This window comes from Halichoerus grypus, chromosome 6 (assembly GCF_964656455.1).
Source record: "Halichoerus grypus chromosome 6, mHalGry1.hap1.1, whole genome shotgun sequence".
NCBI classification, from domain to species: Eukaryota; Metazoa; Chordata; class Mammalia; order Carnivora; family Phocidae; genus Halichoerus; species Halichoerus grypus.
Window position 1 is genome coordinate 101821695 of NC_135717.1, and position 18979 is coordinate 101840673.

At 36.3% G+C, this 18979-nt stretch overlaps 1 protein-coding gene across 11 annotated transcripts in view; it reads left to right on the plus strand.

The window, feature by feature from the left end:
* CCDC91 (coiled-coil domain containing 91) overlaps positions 1-18979 on the plus strand; it is a 360167-nt gene that overhangs the window by 320433 nt on the left and 20755 nt on the right. For 7 of the 11 annotated variants that reach the window (XM_078075824.1, XM_078075818.1, XM_078075817.1 and 4 more), the window contains one exon: positions 6075-7177. The exons of 1 other annotated variant lie outside the window; for it this stretch is intronic. In XM_078075824.1, the coding sequence (XP_077931950.1) occupies positions 6075-6185 (111 nt within the window). In that variant the 3' untranslated portion in view covers positions 6186-7177. Of the gene's footprint in view, positions 1-5522; positions 5735-6074; positions 7178-17017; positions 17057-17170; positions 17467-18979 lie in introns of those variants that run through there. 3 more of the 11 variants (XM_078075820.1, XM_078075821.1, XM_078075822.1) reach the window with 3 other exon arrangements.

Here is an 18979-nt window from a genome sequence, read left to right on the forward strand (position 1 = left end):
CAAGAGCACCTAAATGTTCTTCCTTTATTGCATGTGTGTCTCTCTAAAGAGATTATAAACTTCTTTTTTTTTAAGATTTTATTTATTCATTTGAGACAGAGAGATACAGAGAGCAAGCATGAGCAGGGGGAAAGGCAGAGGGAGAGTGAGAAGTAGACTCCCCGCTGAGCCAGGAGCCCGACGTGGGGCTCAATCCCAGGACCTGGAGATCATGACCTGAGCCGAAGGCGGATGCTTAACCATCTGAGCCACCCAGGCGCCCTGAGATTATAAACTTCTTAAGGAAAAGGACATTATAGTATACTTTTTTTGCTCAGGCCTCAGAGCCATAATTGACCCTTACAAATAAGGGTCAATCTTGACTTTTTTACTGATCAACTGATTGACTAATTGACTAATTGAATGCCTCAATCTCAAACATGTAAATGAAACAACAGCTTAAGGGTCTCTTGTGGGGGTGTATAATAAAGTCAGAAAAAGAGAAGCATTCATATCCACATAACACCATTAAAAGGTCAGCACTGTAATAAATAAGTGACTGAAGAGCTATTCCATTTATTAGAAGGTAAACAATCTTTCTTACCCAGTATGATGATATTAACTGGAAAATCTGTCTGAATAATTACAGTTTTAGATCATCGTACTTGACCTTTCTTCAATGCTCATGAAAGAGCTTATTAGTGAATGTGAAAACGGAATCCATAAAACTTATTATTACTAAACCGATAACATTTGCTTATGGGATCACTTTCCATCAGTGAATTTGATATCCATTCCAGCTTTTTTAAAAAATTAGATCACTTTTTAAGCATAGTTTAAGATACAGTGGAGGGCAGTTTGGAAAAGTAACATTGATAAAAGTCAGCTTAGTACTTTCACATCTCTTATATATCTTATTGGTAGAAGCCCCAAAGATACTGAAATCACAATTAGTACTAAGTGTATTATATATACATATAATACACATAAAATACATATATATACATATGTACAAAAACAATGTATCATATTTTCTGGGATGTAAACAGTGTTCTTAACAGTTCTATTAAAATAAGCCATTTTTGTTTGTAATTGATTTTGAATTGTGCTCTTCAGACCAGTATAAGTTCACCATCCATCAAATTGTATTTTGAAATGAAAGCTAAGATCTAGAGATGTTTTTCTTCTTTTGCTATGGCATAAAATACTAATGGAAAGGTAAATCTAGTACAGGGAATTACTAGGAAGTCATGTGTTTTTTCCTCCTAACCTTATTAATATTAACTTTTAGCAAGTCGTATGCTTTGAAATGGCTTTCAGTAGTATACAAACTGAAGTGATGCAAAGAGGAAAGAAAGATTTATAAAGCCCAGGGGTCTGTTTCAGAGACCTCAGAATTTCCAGGTTGTTTTTTGTTTTTGTTTTTGTTTTTGTTTTTTCCCCAGCTGAAGCAACCGAAAATGGAGGGGGAAACAAAGCAGTTAGAGCTACACTGTTAGAAAGAGATTGTAAACCCCATACCCAGAAATGCTTGCCACCACTACTCTAGACATAATATTGTCAGCACAAAATCATAGAATACAAATATTTGACTTACTTTGAAATGAAAGCCACGAATACAGGACTAAGCTCCAGTCTTCAAGGGGCAAAAAGAGTTGAATATTTTGCCAGAATTCTTCTTGCCTCAATAAAGGATAGGAAGTTAATGCCTAATAAAACAGAAACTGTTGAAATTCAGGAATTTGCCAAGAACATCAGCTTGATGCACTCGTTTCAGAGAGAGGATTCTGCCATCTTTATAAGAGAAAGGTCTCAAGTGTTCCTCTTCACAGACATGATTTTTGTATCATGTCCAGGAAGGACCCGCCAAATTGGAAGTTTAGCTCTGTGATAGTCCAACTTATCGTCCTTCCCATAAAGGATCAGTGTCACCGTATTGCTCCTTAAAGTGTTGAGTTCCTGTTGATTTAATGGATCCTTGACTTCAGACAGTTCTGGGGAGGCATGCTGAAAGATGTGAAGTGAACCTTGGAGCTGCCTAAACCCAAACCCAGTATGTCCATCATCTTCTAATCTACTAATTCCACAAGCAAAAAGAGAGAAGTGCTTGGTATGCTTAAATAAATCTATTAAACCTTTTTACCCTTATATATATCCCTGCTTTTAAAAAATTATAGAATATTCATTCTGAACGCATAAATCCAGATGATTATTGTCACTTAGCAACCATCACAGGTCACATGTTAATTATGTGAACTTGTGCGATAGGCCCTCAGAAGGAGAATAGTTTCCTCCTCTGTCTAATATTCATAAATTCTAAGTATTCAGTCAAATTTTATTTTAATACAACTCCTGATTATCCTAGGGGGCTTCTAGAAGACTGTGAACTATTAAAACTAACATTTATGATATATATACAATGTACATGAGTTATGAAACAATTGTAAAACACCCATGAAGCCCCCTCCAAAATGACTCCAGGTGTCTCATCTGCCTGACACCATCCTCTACATACAACTCCAGATACAACCATCCTCATTTATGATTGCATAATTTCCTTGCCTCAAAAGAAATATTCTATTGCCTATTGATATAACTCAAAATAATACACTTTTGAATTTTGCTTGGCTTTTGTGCTGTATGAAAAAGGGTATCAGACTATCTCTAGTCTGACCACTTCCTTTTTAAATTCAATTTTATTACAAATGTTCACTAATTTATATTCTTCTGAAATATTTGATGGTATGGTTGGTAATATGTTTGTCAATATGTGATACATTAAGATTTATTATCAAGTTGTAGTAATTAAGCCAGCATTATATTTGTGTGAGGATAGGTGAATTGTCTAGTGGAACAGAATAGGGAACCCCAAGACAGATTCTTGCCTACATGGAAACCTGATTCGTGATAGAAATAACATTGCAGGTGACATATGCTTTGGCTTAAGTAATCTCTATAAGATGTACTAGCTTAGATATACAGAGGTCTATGTTGAAGGATGTTCATTACAGCATTGATTATAATGGCAAAAGGTTAGGAGCAATCCAAATGTCTATCAATAGAATAATTTTTAAATAAATAATAAAATATCTATTTTATATATATGCATATATAATTATAAATGCACAGGGGGAAAGTATGCAACCATTTGAAAGAAGAAAACAGGGGAAACTGACCCTCTCATACACTGCAGAGGGGACTGATACATTTGCATCCTCACTCTGGAAAGCAATTTGGTATTATCTATCACAATTTAAAATATGCAAATCTTACGATGTAGAAATTTCACCTATTGAAATCTGTCCAAGAGATACCCTTGAACATCTTTTGAAGGGAATGCACTCAGCTTGTTAATTTCCTTGGTGCTTCAAAAACAAGACAAAACTGGAGCAAACTTACATGTCTATCCATGGGGAGAGGGGCTACATAAATCATGGAATAGAATCAAGCAATTTCTTAAAAATGAGATAGGGAAGATTTCCAGTAGTGGCAGTTGGAACAAAGTGATTGTATGAACCCTCCCATAGTTAACAATTCTAAGATCTGGACCAAATATTTTTAAAAACCCATCTTTAGCGCTTGAAAGCATCCAAAAGTGGACAGAAACCACTGGGAATGGACTGGAACTGGATATTAGTACCTTCTTCTGTACTATTTGAATTTGGATGAAGTGTAAAATTTTTAAAACTACAAATATTCATATTTCAATTTGTTTTACATGTATTAAAACAAAACTTTTAAAATTTACCTTTATCTCCTACTTATCTTTTAGATTAGGTCAGGCATATTTTCACTTTTAGAATTAAACATGGATCTGTCATTTCCTGGTAGATCGCCTTGCTCTGCTTGGTTAAAGGCTTCTTGATTCATTCAACCTCAGCAAATATTTATCAAGTGTCTAGCATGTACCAGACGCTCTTCTAGATGCTGGGGTACTATAGTCAGCAGGACAGACAAGATCTCTGCTCGCTTCAGGTTTATGTTGTAATGAACTGTCTTGTTTAATAGACATGTGGAAGTGAAAGCATATATTCCCCTGAAGGTATCATCTGAGAGAAGGGAAAAAAAGAGGAAAAAGGATAAACAGAAATCCTATTTCTGTATGTATATTAAAATCCCAAGCTGTTAGAATTGAAAGGAGTCTTACTGGTGTTCAGTTTTTTACATGTGCATTTTGCTAAATGCATTTTTTATGAACTAATTTTTAGGATATTTCAACATTTTAAACTTTCAGTTTTTTCAGTCATTTTGAATATCAGTGGATTATAGAAGTGGAATTTAACAGAATTCTGGTTTGGATTTTTTTTTCTTTTATGTTGGGGAAAGTTTGTGGAAAGATTATGTCAACTTTTACATAAGTATGACAGGTTTATACTGTGAGATGGAATTTACTTGGCTTTTTTTTTTTAGTTCCTTCATTGTTCTGTAGCTATAGGCAATGTTTGTCATTGGTTATTTTTATACCATGGGTAAGTTGATTTTTTATTGTTTTTTATTTCAATTCCAGTATAGTTAACATACAGTGCTATATTAGTTTCAGGTGTACAATATAGTGATTCACCAATTCTATACATTACTCTGTGCTCATCACAGTATGTTCATTACAGCATTGATTATAATAGCTCTTTAATCCCCATCACCTATTTCACCCATCCCCCAATCTACCCCCTCTGTTTACCATCAGTTTGTTCCCTATAGTTAAGAGTCTGTTTCTTGGTTTGTCTCTGTCTCTCTCTCATTTTTTTTCCTTTGCTCATTTGTTTTGTTTCTTAAATTCCACATATGTGTGAAATCATATAGTGTTTGTCTTTCTCTGACTTATTTCACTTAGCATTATACTCCCTAGTTCCATGCGTGTCATTGCAAATGGCAAGATTTCATTCTTCTTTATGGCTGAATAATATTCCATTCTTATATACATTATTCATATATATATATATATATATATACACACACACACCACACATATATATATAAAATATACACACACCACATCTTCTTTAGCCATTCATCTATTAATGGACACTAGAGCTGCTTCCATTATTTGGCTATTGTAAATAATGCTGCAGTAAACATAGGGGTACATGTATCCCTTTGAATTAGTGTTTTTGTATTCTTTAGGTAAATATCCAGTAGTGCCATTGTTCTATTTTTAACTTTTTGAGGAACCTCTATACTGTTTTCCAGAGTGGCTGCACCAGTTTGCATTCCCACCAACCAAGAATGCACAGGGATTCCTTTTTCTCCACATCCTTGCCAACACTTGTTCTTTCTTGTGTTGTTGATTTTAGCCATTCTGACAGGTGTGAGGTGATATCTCATTGTGGTTTTGATTTGCATTTCCCTGATAATGAGTGATGTTGAGCATCTTTTCATGTATCTATTGGAACATGGGCAAATATTTTAGGGCAGAAGGGGAGTTAGAAACTTATCTTGATGTATTCAATAATCCAGAAAGTTCTTTATTATATGACTTTTATTATTAACCTTTTGTTCACTATATTAATTTGTTATTGATACATTAAAACAATCTCTTAACTCAGCAGGAAGACCAGGTCAAGTAAGTTTCACCAATGTCAAGATTTCTTAAAGTACACCTGTCCCAAGAACTTTCTCTAACTTCAACTTCAGGACATGATCTCTTCACTTTTCCTTTATTCTGCTAAACTCTATGCATGATGTAATTATGCTGTATTTTTGTACTGTGTATTTCTTTTGTTTTTCACATCTGTTATATTGATATGATCTTTGTGGCTATTTGGTCTGTATATTCATTAAAAACTAACATCTTTACATTTTTTGTTTTCTGAAATCACTATGATCAAATTTATGTTATTTTCCAATAACTGAATACCAGTATCAATATTAAAATTGTAATGAGTATCATCTCACTTTAGCTATTATAGGCCAGAATTAGTGACTACGTTGTCTCTGAATTTAAAGCACTATTTGATTTTCTAAATCATCATCTAAAAAGTTTCTCTAGTGGGCTTCAGTGGCATAATATATTCCTTATCTGTCAACTAAGTGTATTTTTTTTCTCTTTTTCTCTCTCTTTACAAAAAAAAACAAAAACAAAAACAAAAACCCAACAGCTTGATCAAGTCATCCGCCAAAGAAGCCTGTCCAGTTTGGAACTGTTCCTCTCTTGTGCTCAGAAACAGTTAAGTGCGCTAATAGCTACAGAACCAGTTGACATTGAATAAAGAGAACATGACAAGCTAACCCCACTGGCAATGGATAAATCATTAGACCTCTAAAATACATGCTGTGAATTATAAAGATGCTTTTGTTTTCCTTCCAAACCTTGGAGAATTGATTTCCACTTCAAGGGTAAACCAAACCAATATTTAGAAGAACTATCACGAGATCTAATTTATTTTCTTTTGTTTTCTCCTTTACGTTTACTGTCATTTTCTTAGGATCAGGAGTTGTTGTAGTAGCAGCAACGGAAAGTATGATGTGACCCAAAAGCCGCTGAAAATTGCCACATTACCAAAAACCTAATTAAACTTCATAGCCTCTTGTGGCCTATTGTATTTGGCAAAAATAGTAAATATCTTTACTTATTGCTTCACAGTGACTCTTGATAAGATTCTATAATGTAATCATACATTTATTTGATTTTGAGGATAGAAACAGCATGGACTTCAACATCACTTATTTGTCTATGTAACTTCGATATAAAACACTGATATGACAAAGAGTCGTTCTGATATTACCAGACCCCTTTTCTGTAGTAGGATCTATGTATTTTCATTGGTAGCAATTAAAAATACTGAACATTATTATATTAATTCAGCTTTGATCTGATGTACTGCCTAAAGGGGTATGTGTGTGATATATGCTTATTTCCTGTTTCTATTCTTCAAAGTCACTATAAATCAATAAAATCATTTTTCTTACTAATCATATCGTGAACTTAATCTCTAGAAAGGTAATATAATTTAGCCATTTGTAGGAATTCAAGTTCAAATATAAAAGATATAAAATCCTTTCCCAGTACTTCAGAATGTACTTAAATCATGAGCAATGTACTTTAATGCAAAATCATGAGTTTTTTAACATCAAAACTAAAATGCTGTCATTAAAATGTATGCAAACATTTTGTCTTGTTTTCTGAAATGCTTCTATTTCCATGGGCTTTGTACTTTTCTGGAATTTCTCAATGAGTAATAAAAAGAACTCCAAAAACTTATTTGGTTATTAGTTTTCTTTTTTTAATCTTTTTAAAAAATTAATTAACTCTTTTTTAAAAGATCTTTCTTGCTCAAATTTCTATATCCATGGATGATGATGTTTTTAATATAGACCTCCCCCTAACCATTTAAAATAATATTTACCAACAATCTTTAATTGTTGATAACTAATTAGTTTTCTCTTGTAAATTTAAAAAAAGAAATTAAAGCAAACAGGCCACTCACTTGAAATGCAGCATAGTAAATAGAGGAGGAGGGCTTTTAATTCTGGAACAAGCCAATAACACAATGATATAGGCATATTTAAAATCATTTGACTGTCGTCGAATTTAAAATAAGATACTTAATCATTTACAAGTCACTTAAATATGAGTTAGATGAAAATGAAGCATAGAAGGTCATTGAAACTAAGATCCAGAGAGACTAAGATCCAGAGATAGTAGAAATGTCAAGGAAATATAATAGTCTGCACCTCTCTTTCACCCCCTACCACCACGAATTGATTTTTTTCTTCTACTTGGGGTTCCAGCTTTGCTATTGACTTAGACTAATTGTTGTCTGAAGTAATTCAAAACAAATTGATACTGATCAGTCTACAAGTATTTGCAGAACACCCAGCAAGCACAACTGTAAACTCTTGGATTGCTATACGGTGCTTCTTTCCCACAGAGCTGTCCTTAAAGATAACTAAGAATGATCATCTGGGCAAAGAATTGACTATTTGAATACATTAATCCTTCCAAACTGAATTAGCTGATTATCTGTTTCAATGATGTTCAAGTTATAGATCTCATTGAGAACTATTCTTTTTTTCTCTGGTTATCAAAAGGACTTAGACCATCTCAGGCCATATTCGCTGAGAGAATTAAATGCTTAAATATTGTGCCGTGACTAAAGGTGAGAGTTTTTCCCTGAAATGTGAGCCCAGAGTCTCAAAGAAAAGTAGTCAAATGTTTTGTGTCTAAAACTTTCTTTGCCTATTGTATGATTTTCTTAACTCTTTTATGTAGCATTTTCTACTTTTATTTTTAAGTGAATAAGGCACCATTTGAAAGGCTGAGAGTAAGACAGCAGTTAGATTTTTGGAATGATAAAGCCATTTTCAAACTGTGACTCCATTTTTAATAGCATCCTTGAGGTTCATTAATAGAAAAGTTCTCCCTCCCCCCAAATGAGTATCTTCTTTGCACCAAGTATTTTCACATGTTATTCCAGTGACCCTATAAAGTTACAGTATCTAGTGAAGGAGATGATATATCCACATTTATTAGTGGAGAGGTGTTTACTTGCCCACGATGACCAGGTGGAGTTGGAATTCAACCCACAGCTTTCAACACAGAGTTTTACTCTTTCTAGTACACTGGAGATACCCGGTATTCTCTCTATGAGAAGATATCTGGAACTCTAGTTCATGTACTCTCCTCACAATATTTTAATCTTAAGAAGACTACCCCCCCTTAAAAACCTAGTTGGAGTTCTGGCTCTGCCACATTCTAACTGTGGAATGTTGGAAAAGTTGCCTAACCAATTTGAGTCTCAGTTTTCTTTATGTGAGGTAGAAAGAGTGATTTTTATAGGCTTTTTGTGAAAATTGAATTAGGCTTTTAAAATGCTCCATACAGTAGACCTTACTAGTGTGGCCACCAGTTCACAATAATTCCCCTTTCTCTGGGAACGGCCCACAAAATACAGGTGTGACTGCCCACAAACAGTTGGTTAAACGGTATTATCCAGCCCCTCTGACCTTGATTGATCCACAAGTGAAGACCGGACCCCACGGGGCCTCCTGTGAAGAATCATCTAGTGAGGCCCTTCAACTGCTTTATGTAGAGAGACAGACACAGGAACTTCTGAGGTCAGAAGTCCCCTGATCCCTGCTTTGCACTGAGTCCTGGATTCGTTGAGATACCCAAATATTCTTCCAGTATGCCAACACCACTTACTTTTTTCCTCTAAGCCAGCCAGAGCCAGTTTCTATTCCGTGCAACCAAAAGAATATTAATCAAGGCAATCCAGCACAGAGCCCGCAGTGCATAATCCCTGGACACTCGGCACTTGTAAATTCTTCATTTCCTCCACCATACTAATCCACATCCAAAATGGGAACACTCTTTGATTTATTTTAAGGAATGTTAAAAATATAACTGAACCAAAGCCCCTATTGTCTAACAAAGCCAAGTAAATCACAGATACCTAAAACTATGAACAAACAGTGCCCTATTTAGAAGTCCTCTGTCACTCAGAATCTGGAGTAGAGGTTTAAACTCAGCCTTGCTAAATGCTGATTCATGTTCCAATTCAGAGGAGCCTTGCTCAGTGATTACTTTGAAATCAAAACCAGAACAATGTCCCTATGATTGGTGTTATTCTGCACTGAGTCAAGGATCTATAATTATAACTTCATTTTTAATCTGGCAGTTAAACTGAACAGAATCAGGAAACGTTATCTATGCTTTAAAGAACAATAAAAGCAAAAGAATTATCTATTCACTTACTTAAAAATATAGCTTTTGCATATTAAATCCTGAACAAGAAAAAAAAAAAAGCCATATATAAAAACCTGGAAAATATTTCTAAAACTCCAAAGAGAAAAAGGAGAGTCAGATCAAAGCACTCGGCTCCAAGGCTTCTATTTACATACTGGCAAACAACTCTACTGTGGATCCAAAGACTCTACTAACAAGAAGCAGAAAGCCAACGTGTTCGGAGTCCATGGGCCACTTACTTGTAGCATCACCACCAGCATGATATTAAGTGGGCAGAAACTATATGAGAACTCCCAGCTGTGACTGCCAGAATTGTTTTAAGCCAGGCAAAACTAAAACTGTTCCCTTTATTTAATTGAAAAATAAACACATTTTCATACACCTAATCTGCCACAATGCAGGGGCTGCTTGGGCATCAATCATTGCTATATAAACAGAAGGAAAAACTCTGGTAAAATGTTCTTTGCTATCCTCTAGTTTTTGGTTTTCTTTTTCTCAGAAGCATCCGTTCTCCACAAGTTGATTCCCTTTAAATTTTACCTCCCCCAACCCTGCACATTTCATACTCGGCTTTCCCTGTGGAGTACTTATAGAAGTAAATAATATTTTGCACTGTCATTTTTATTTTATTTTTTAAATATTTGGTTTTATTTTTTAATTTTTTTATAATTGTCATTTTAATTAATAATTTGTGTTCTTATTTTTGTATACAATCCTTCCTCATAAAGGGAGAACCCACATCTGTTTTGGGTTTATTGTGTCTTGAGGGCATTCCATGGTGCCTAGCCTGTGGTGTGGACTTCCTGTATAATTGTGAGTTCATAAATAATTAAATCAATCAAGCAATCGATCATTGCATTTGTAATACAATAAATCTCAGTCAAGCAACCAATCACTGCACTTGTAATATAGTAAGTCAACTAATTCTGAGCTAGTAGATTCTGACTGCTAATTTAAAGGATTAGCCAAAATTGCTGTATTTCTAAATGAGGGTTCTGTAGGAAAGTTAGCCTCTCATGAAACAGTAACCAGCCTTCTATGACTCAACAAAACTTCTAAATGCTCTAAAGTGAATTCTGTACTTCCAAACGCTACTGGAATGACTGAATCACTACATCATAGCAACTCGAATGGTACTCAATTGATAGAAATGTGCTACCCCAATTTAGAAAATCTTCTAAGAGTGTGAATCGGGAAGCACATCTGAAAAATGATGTGTGAAATAATTTCTTATGGTTCGAAGAGGTGCCTGGCCATAAGAGTAAGAAACAACCTTCCATTGAGAGGGCCGTAGGGTAAGTATTAAACTCACTGGTCCTGGTCCATCAGGTTTCAGTTACAAAAAGAAAGGAAGAAGAAAGTTGGGAGAAGAGATTGTACGCGCAGGATTCTGTGATCGAGAGTAAAAGACTCAGAGGGCCCAGCTGGGGTTGTGGTTGAGAGGAGAAGGGAGGTGTTTGGGAGTGGGTCAGGTCAGGGAACATCCAGAGCAATGTGGTGTGAGAGTCCTTCTGATCACAGAAGCCAAGAAATATCTGTGATAGGCTTTTAAAATCCACCTCTGACTCCCAGTTGTGATATAAACTGGTCTTGTATTTTTGAGAAATACACAGAAATCAAGAAACAAACTCATTCAAAAGGTAGGAAAACTTGACTCAGTCCTGGCAAGCATTCAGTTCTCAGAAGTCTGGGAGCTGATTTAAAAAGAAAAATCTGAAGCCACGGAATGTACAAATTACCGACTTCAACACAGCTCAGATACTGAGACAGATTATAGAAAATTCCTTGTGGCCAGATCTATAAGTAATGCGTTTTGAGTTTTTGCTCTTCTGTGTCGGTACCGTTCTGTAAAATGTTAGTTTCTGCCAGACACTGCGGAAGGCACTACCTTCTTTGAAACATTTTTCCTGTGTTCTGTTTGTATCTTTCTTTTCGCCTGCTTTCCATAACTGCCCCAAATGTAAATGTTTAATTTAAATTATAAACATGTTAGACAATGATTCAATTAGTACAATTTTACTTATTGTCTCAGTGAGCTATTCTTTAAAATTCATTCTATGTTAAAACTTTATAGGCAAACCAATATTTTTTATGTTCATGAGCTTTGCGATTGCTAAAGCTAAGCAACACATATTTTATTTTTCTTACACGTTTCTCTTTTTTGTCTCAGAAAGCAGGGAAAAGACTTTTACACTTTTTATCAAAAACTGGCGGGTCGGCAGCAGTTCTATAAAATGAAGTAAACTAGGTAGAAATATCACATCAGACTTTTCAGAAAACTCTGGTCTGTTGTTTCTAAGCAATCCAGGTAAATAACCAGCTAGCTACAGTTGTCAAAGAGTAAGATTCGTTCCCTTTTATATATAACAAAATTTTTTCAAAGTGTCCCAGTAATCTACCAATATAACCCTTTGTTAATGCTGGCAGTTCCTCACATGAAGAAATCCTGTGTTCACAGAAGTGTTTTCTCCCTATTCCTTATAATTTGAAATGCATACTCTCTATTACACACATTAAGTAGTCTACCCGGCTAGTCTAAAAATTCTATATAACCCATAATGCAGTGTTAGATAGACCTTAACCTTAAATGTAACAGGGCCGGTGCCCTCCTTATTTTATTCTCTCTTTCTGCATGATCTCATCTGATTCCATGGCTTTATATACTGTGCGTATGCTAAAAGCCACCAAATTAATGTCCCCAGCCCAGTTCTCTGGAGCCCAGAGCTCTATATCCAACTACCTACTTAATATTTCCATTTGGATGTAGTACTTCACTTAGTAAAACCAATGCTCTTCATCGCTACCCGCCCACCTCTGGCACCCAGAGAGGTCTTTTCTCTGTCTTTTGTAATATTTCCCATTCAATGAATGTCAGTTATCATCTCCCCCATTTCTCTCTCTCCTTTTTTTTCCCCTCACTCCCTACTTAAAGTCAGTCCTGTCAGCTTTACTGGAAGGTTTCTCCTGAATCCATCTACTATTTCCCATTCATTTCATTACTACCTCCCTGACCAAAGCCTTTATCATCTCTTGCCTGGACTTTTGAAATAGTCTCCTCAGTGAGCCCTTGCTTCTTCCGTTCTTGCTCCCAAATAATCACTTCACCACATTACAGCTCATGATCTCCTGAGACCTAAATTTATTGAACCAACTAATGTCTCTCTGGGAAAATGCATTCATAATTTCACTTTGGAGGCTAAGAACATAAACAATGTGTAGGAAGAGAATCAAGTCGTAAGTTGTGGTTTCGGTCACTGGGGCAGGGACCCTAACAGGATGAGGTACAGATGGTAAAAGCAAGACTTGGTTGAAGACAAGGAGAAAGTTGGTAAATGAATGGTTAAGAGACCTGCAAGTCTCCATTGGGTATGTCTGTAACCTGGGAGCCAACTGGTTCCTTTTTCCACCCTCTTTTCTTCTACTGGGCTTCAACTTTGATCGGCCTGCCTCTCTTTACTCTTACTTACTTTGCCAAGCAGAGAGTCTCTTCTTGAAGGTTTACTGTGGAACAGAATTCAACATTATAAATATCCACAGTTTCTTATATAATCCTTTCCAGATTGGTTGGGAATTTTATTCGTGATGGTGGGAAAAGTGGAAATAGAAAAGGTACCCTTTTTCCCCCTCTATTCCTTGAGGTAATCATAAATCTTTTCATACAGAATTGTGTATACCACAAAATATGCAGCTTCAGGCTATTCTGTGCTTTTTCTGACTGAGTTGAGGTGTAGTAAATAGGATGTAGGTACGGGGTAATGAAGGAATAGCCCTGGCTTGGGGCACAAAGGACCAACATTTTCTCAGCCTTGATGAGTCTTCTAGGGAGGAGAGACGGGCTTCTGAGCCCTCATGAAAAGTGTATTTTCTCTTTTTTCTCCTTGCCAGATGGCATCACTAATCCCACCATTAGGGTGCACACTGACAAATAACAAGGAAGGAAGCATAAATAAGATGGGATTGGTATCATGAGGGAAGGGAAATGGCAAAATCCAAGAGATTCCAAACAGGAGCAGTAAGAAAGAAAAGAGCCATCTCGTTGCCTACTGCCTGGCTTCAGTTTCAGCCTGTCCTTTGCTGAATAGCTATTCTAATTAGCATATATTCAATTGGCTAATAGAAATACTTGAGAGATGGAATGTGTCGGTTAACTCTTGGGCAATCAAGTTTGCTTCAACAAGCTGAGATCACTGTCAGGTGGCCATGCTTCATTCCTTTATGAAATCGAGAACATGGGACTACGGGGTTGGAGCGATTCCATTCCCATGAAGTAAGTCAAAACAAGGATGGGAGTAAAGGTACAAGATGGTCTCCGGTCTTACATTTTGGGCTCGAAGTATTTTTTTACAAACTTCTTAAAGAATAAGAGAAAATAAGGGATTCCTGGATGGCTTAGTCAGTTAAGCATCTGCCTTCGGCTCAGGTCATGATGCCAGGGTCCTGGGATCCAGTCCTGCGTCAGTCTCCCTGCTCAGCGGGAAGGCTGCTTCTCTCTCTGCCTGCAACTCCCCCTGCCTGTGCTCTCTCTCTCTCTCTCTCTCTCTGACAAATAAATAAAATCTTAAAAAAAAAAGAATAAGAAAATAAAAGAGGAAGCCTGTATCTGAGTATGCTCAATGAGAAAGAAAAAGTATAATTGGATACCTTTACTGTCAATCATTTAACAATGCTTCCTGACAGAACTTAAGGAGATGATGGAAACTGTATATTATATATGCATTGTGTAGTATGGTAGTTACTAGCCATATGTGACTCTTGAACACTTGAAATGTGGCTAATGTGACTGAGAAAACGAAATTATTTTACTTTAATTAATTTAAATTTAAATGTATATAGCCACCTGTGACTAGTAGCTACCATATTGGAGAGAGTAAATCTAGACATTCCCTTTCCAGGGAAGAAGCAATGACCAGGTTATTTCCCCCGATCTTTAACATAGTCAAATTTGTTTCCTTCCACCCTTTTTAAGATTGGGAGTATGCACGTCACCAGTACAAAGGCATGTGAAACACTCCAAGGAAAGATATGTCACTAGTTAAAGACTGTGATTCTGTGCTGTTAATATGTTATTTAATTTTATCATGAGTAATGGGTAAAAGAGACCTTATTGAGTAACCCTTCTGACTAATGTATGATTCTTGGAGCTAGGAACATTTCTAGTTTAGTGCCTGCAAGTAGAAGGGATTTCTCTGATCTTTGGCCAAAATTATCCTCAAAATCAGAAACTCGTCTTCTAAATTTGAGGAACTACTATGGAATCAGTCTTGGCTTGCTTTTGAGAGTGATGAGGATCAAAATGACTTTAATTTTAAAAACTAAGCACATTGAATAACCTCATTGTTTACTCAATTAAGAATAATTCAGGGTGCCTGGGTGGCTCAGTTGGTTAAGCGACTGCCTTCGGCTCAGGTCATGATCCTGGAGTCCCGGGATCGAGTCCCGCATCGGGCTCCCTGCTCGGCAGGGAGTCTGCTTCTCCCTCTGACCCTCCCCCCTCTCATGTGTTCTCTCTCTCTCTCTCTCTCTCATTCTCTCTCTCAAATAAATAAATAAAATCTTTAAAAAAAAAGTGATGATTTTTAAAAAAAAGAATAATTCAAATTAGTCATTATTCAGAAATTGAATAATAAGGATTCAGACTTCCAAAATGGATTTTTGATTAATGAAAAAGAATGTCTTAATTAGTTACGAGTTCTCAAAAATATTTTATTCACACCCTTTTTCCAATCATTGAGTTTGTTGAGAAGTAGCTTTTCACTTAAAAATATTTTATTGAGCTCCTATTACATGTCACGCATCGTGCTAGACATATTACAACTACTTAATGCTTTTAACAGTTCTTTTAAAGGAGAGGAAACCAAAGCTGACGGAGGTTCAGCAACTCACCGGTGATCACAGCTTGTAAACTGTGAAGCTGAGTTCCAACTCAGGACCGCCTGATGCCAAAGCCATGCTTTTCAGAGGGGAGATATTTCCTTTTGCCAGCCACATTCGCCTATTTTATTTAATCTAGCCACTCAATCTGTTTGGATTCACTTTTGTAATATATCTCCCTTGAAAGGATGTGGATGATCTTTCTCAGTACAAGCTGGAGGCACAGCCTCTTGGCAACCAGATTATGCTGAGTGGTGCATCACCAAAGCCCGCACTAAACCCTGTGGCTTCTTGGAGTGTTAGGGTTTATGCTGATGGGGCGAAGTGATGGGAAAATTATTTCCCTTCTAAGCCAAATTCCATTTAATTGCTATTGTTTACCTGGTGGGAAAAAGATTTCTGTTCCACAGCTCAAGCACATCAATACTACTTAACAGTGTGATGTAGCCTACAGTTAACACTAGCTAACTGATAAGAAAGCCCGGCTGGAATAGAAAGTCAGGACATCAGCTACTGCAAGATGAGCTCATGTAAATGTAACAATAAAGGTTCTTCCAAAAAAACTCAATCTTCTCCCACGTTCTAATCAATTCTCAAGGGAGATCGTCAGTCGAAATCAATAACTTAATAGCATGATAAGCATTATAACCTTACATTTTCAGCATAGAAAAATAGAAATGGCTGTACAGTGTAATTTAATTCTGTTCTAAATCTTAGAGATCACAACAACAGAGCCAAGGATCACTCGCTCCTTTCCTCAGATTTTACCTATTAACTGTAACTGAAATAGCCCACCAGTGATATTAACATCAGAAATCACATCACGTATTTAGTAATTTGGAAATACCCAATATTGTTCCCATTGCAAAACTTTACTGAGAGAAGATTTGTTTCTTCCCTTTCATGATTTATCACAGTGTATGCAGGATGGAGCCAGGCTGTCTGGGTTCAAGTCTCACATTCATCATTTACCAGCTTAGTATTTAACCTTGCCATGCCTCAGTTTCCTCTGCTTTAGAAAATTCCATAAGGTTGTTAGATGGTTTATACATGTAAAGCCATTAAAACAATGTCTGGCCCATAAGAGTTTATGTTCTATATTCATAAAGGGGAAAAAAGTGCTGTTTACATGATCTTTAAAATTTCTCATTATCATTACTTTTTGTTAATATTTTTGTTAATATTTTTTGTTAATATTTTTCATATTGATAGAATGTCATTTTTTAGCTTTTAGAAATGTGTGTGTTACATTGCTTCATTTGTCCTGAATGATAGTTTTTCTCTTCTGTGAAACCATGTCTTAATTTATTTGAAAAGTATTTATGATCTGTCATCTTTCAGCCAGATGTCCCATTAGCTTCTAAGAAGCTTAGAGTTCTGCAAAACATCTTCAGAGAGGGAGCATAATAATGCCTTACTGAATGACTTTTTCTTCTGGTGGTGGCAAATATTTTGAGAATTCTAAAATGCTCTTTCCTTCAGCTGTTCTCTAAAATTCAACTGTGAGCATCCGACTGCCATGCAGCCTCCATATTTCACTGTTGACTGTCTCAGGTATGTTTACCTTCAACAGTCTAATCTGTGTCCCTTAGATTAGTCTTACCCTCCTTCCTTCCCCCCCCTTCTCTCCCCCAGTCTGCTGCATTCCTGTTTGCTGTGAAGAGTGGTGACAAATACTAATCTGAACTAGACCACAGTCATATGAAGTCAGATGGAGAGCTTGGCCTTGTCTCAAACCTAAAGCAGAAGGGAAGGGTGGAACCTGCTGTCTTGTAAATAGCGAGCCACCCAGAGCGTAAGCCCTAAAAACATGTAAATAACACTACGTCCCATACGCTTTATTTCTCAATTTTGTCATGCTACCTTTGCCAGCTAGTTTGACTGAGTATGATTTGCAATGTTATTTTATTAAACATTTTTTGACAATTTGAGTACAGTTTTGAATGTAATATTAAATCCTCCTCTGGCTTGGCAGATTGCAAAATTGCACGCTCTGTCTACACATCAAATCCTAGGTCTGGAGGGGAATTCAGACTTGACCTAGTCCAGCCCATACAGAGAGTATTGCATTTGAGCTCTCCCATAACAGACGGTATTTCAAACTATCCTAAATGACAATCATACAAGAAGATTAATTATGATATTAAAGATGCTTTCACAAAAAAGTTAAACTTAGGCTTGGCTTGCACTTATAAATTCATTCAATTTCTTCTTCCCGTTCAAGGATCTCTAGACAACTCCAATGGCTGGACCAGTAAGTTTGATCATACCTCTGTGACTAAGGAAGAAACGATCATAAATTATGTTAACAATTTAGTTCTAAATTCTTTGTGTCAGCTTTATGTGTCAGACTTGAGATCAGTCCACTTTTTAATCCATGAAGGATTCTAGAGAACTCTCAGAGAATCAGCTCAATTCTGGCCACCATTTTATAGAAATTCTGGGATAACCAGAAACGACACTGGCACAATACTTCAAGGTTTGGCCTAGCATGAATTTAAATCATAATTACATTATGTTATAACATTTTTCTAAGAATTCCTTAAGTAAAAAACGTATATGACCAAAGGAAGGGAAAACTGCTTTAATTGAAGTCCCCATGATTGTAGACCATATATTTAGTGATGGAATGAAGACTTACCTCAGAACAGCATTTCACCAGCTTCCCTTTAAGCCTTCCCAGGTTCTATTATTATTTCTGTTTTTTATTTAGATATAAATTGATAAAAATAGATTGCTTTAAAATATTAGCTACATAGCATTTTAAAGTTGTTTTAAAACAAACTCACATTGATTTTTAAAGTTAGCTTCAGTGAGATTAAAAAATGCATTCAAACTGAAATTCTCCTTCACCATCAGCATCTAAGATCTGTTATTCTCTTATGATTAAGTAGTTTCTTCATCAATTTGTTTATTTTTCTTTATGTTTCTTCCCTCTTAAAAGAAGCTTATTGCTCTGTTATGTATTTCCTTGGAAACCATTTAAATGGAGCTATGGTAGAGACTTCTGGTCTGATTCTATCCAGTTCTCCTCTGTTTCTGGGACACGGGGTAGATGATGTTTCCTTAAACTGTGGCAGTGAAGTGGAGCAGCGTCACGGTACTAACAGGCTTCATCATGGGCTTCACAGAAGTGATGTGTACAGCGTCCAGGCCAAAACTTTTAACTGCTGCCGCCAGCCCCGAGCTGCCTTCCCATGCTGAGTGGCAGGGGCAGCAACCTTGTGTTGACACTGTGGATCTACATTGCAGAGCTGCCACAATAAAGGACAGTTGGCTTGGAGGGTCTCCTACATCCACAAATGATTTTAACGGAATGAGAACTAAACCTTTTTTTGTGTAGGTCACTGAGTTCTGGGAGGTTTCTATTATTGCCGCATAACCTTGTCTATCTATATAACTAGACAAGATACAACAAACCTCAGGAGAAAGTCTGGCCTTTAC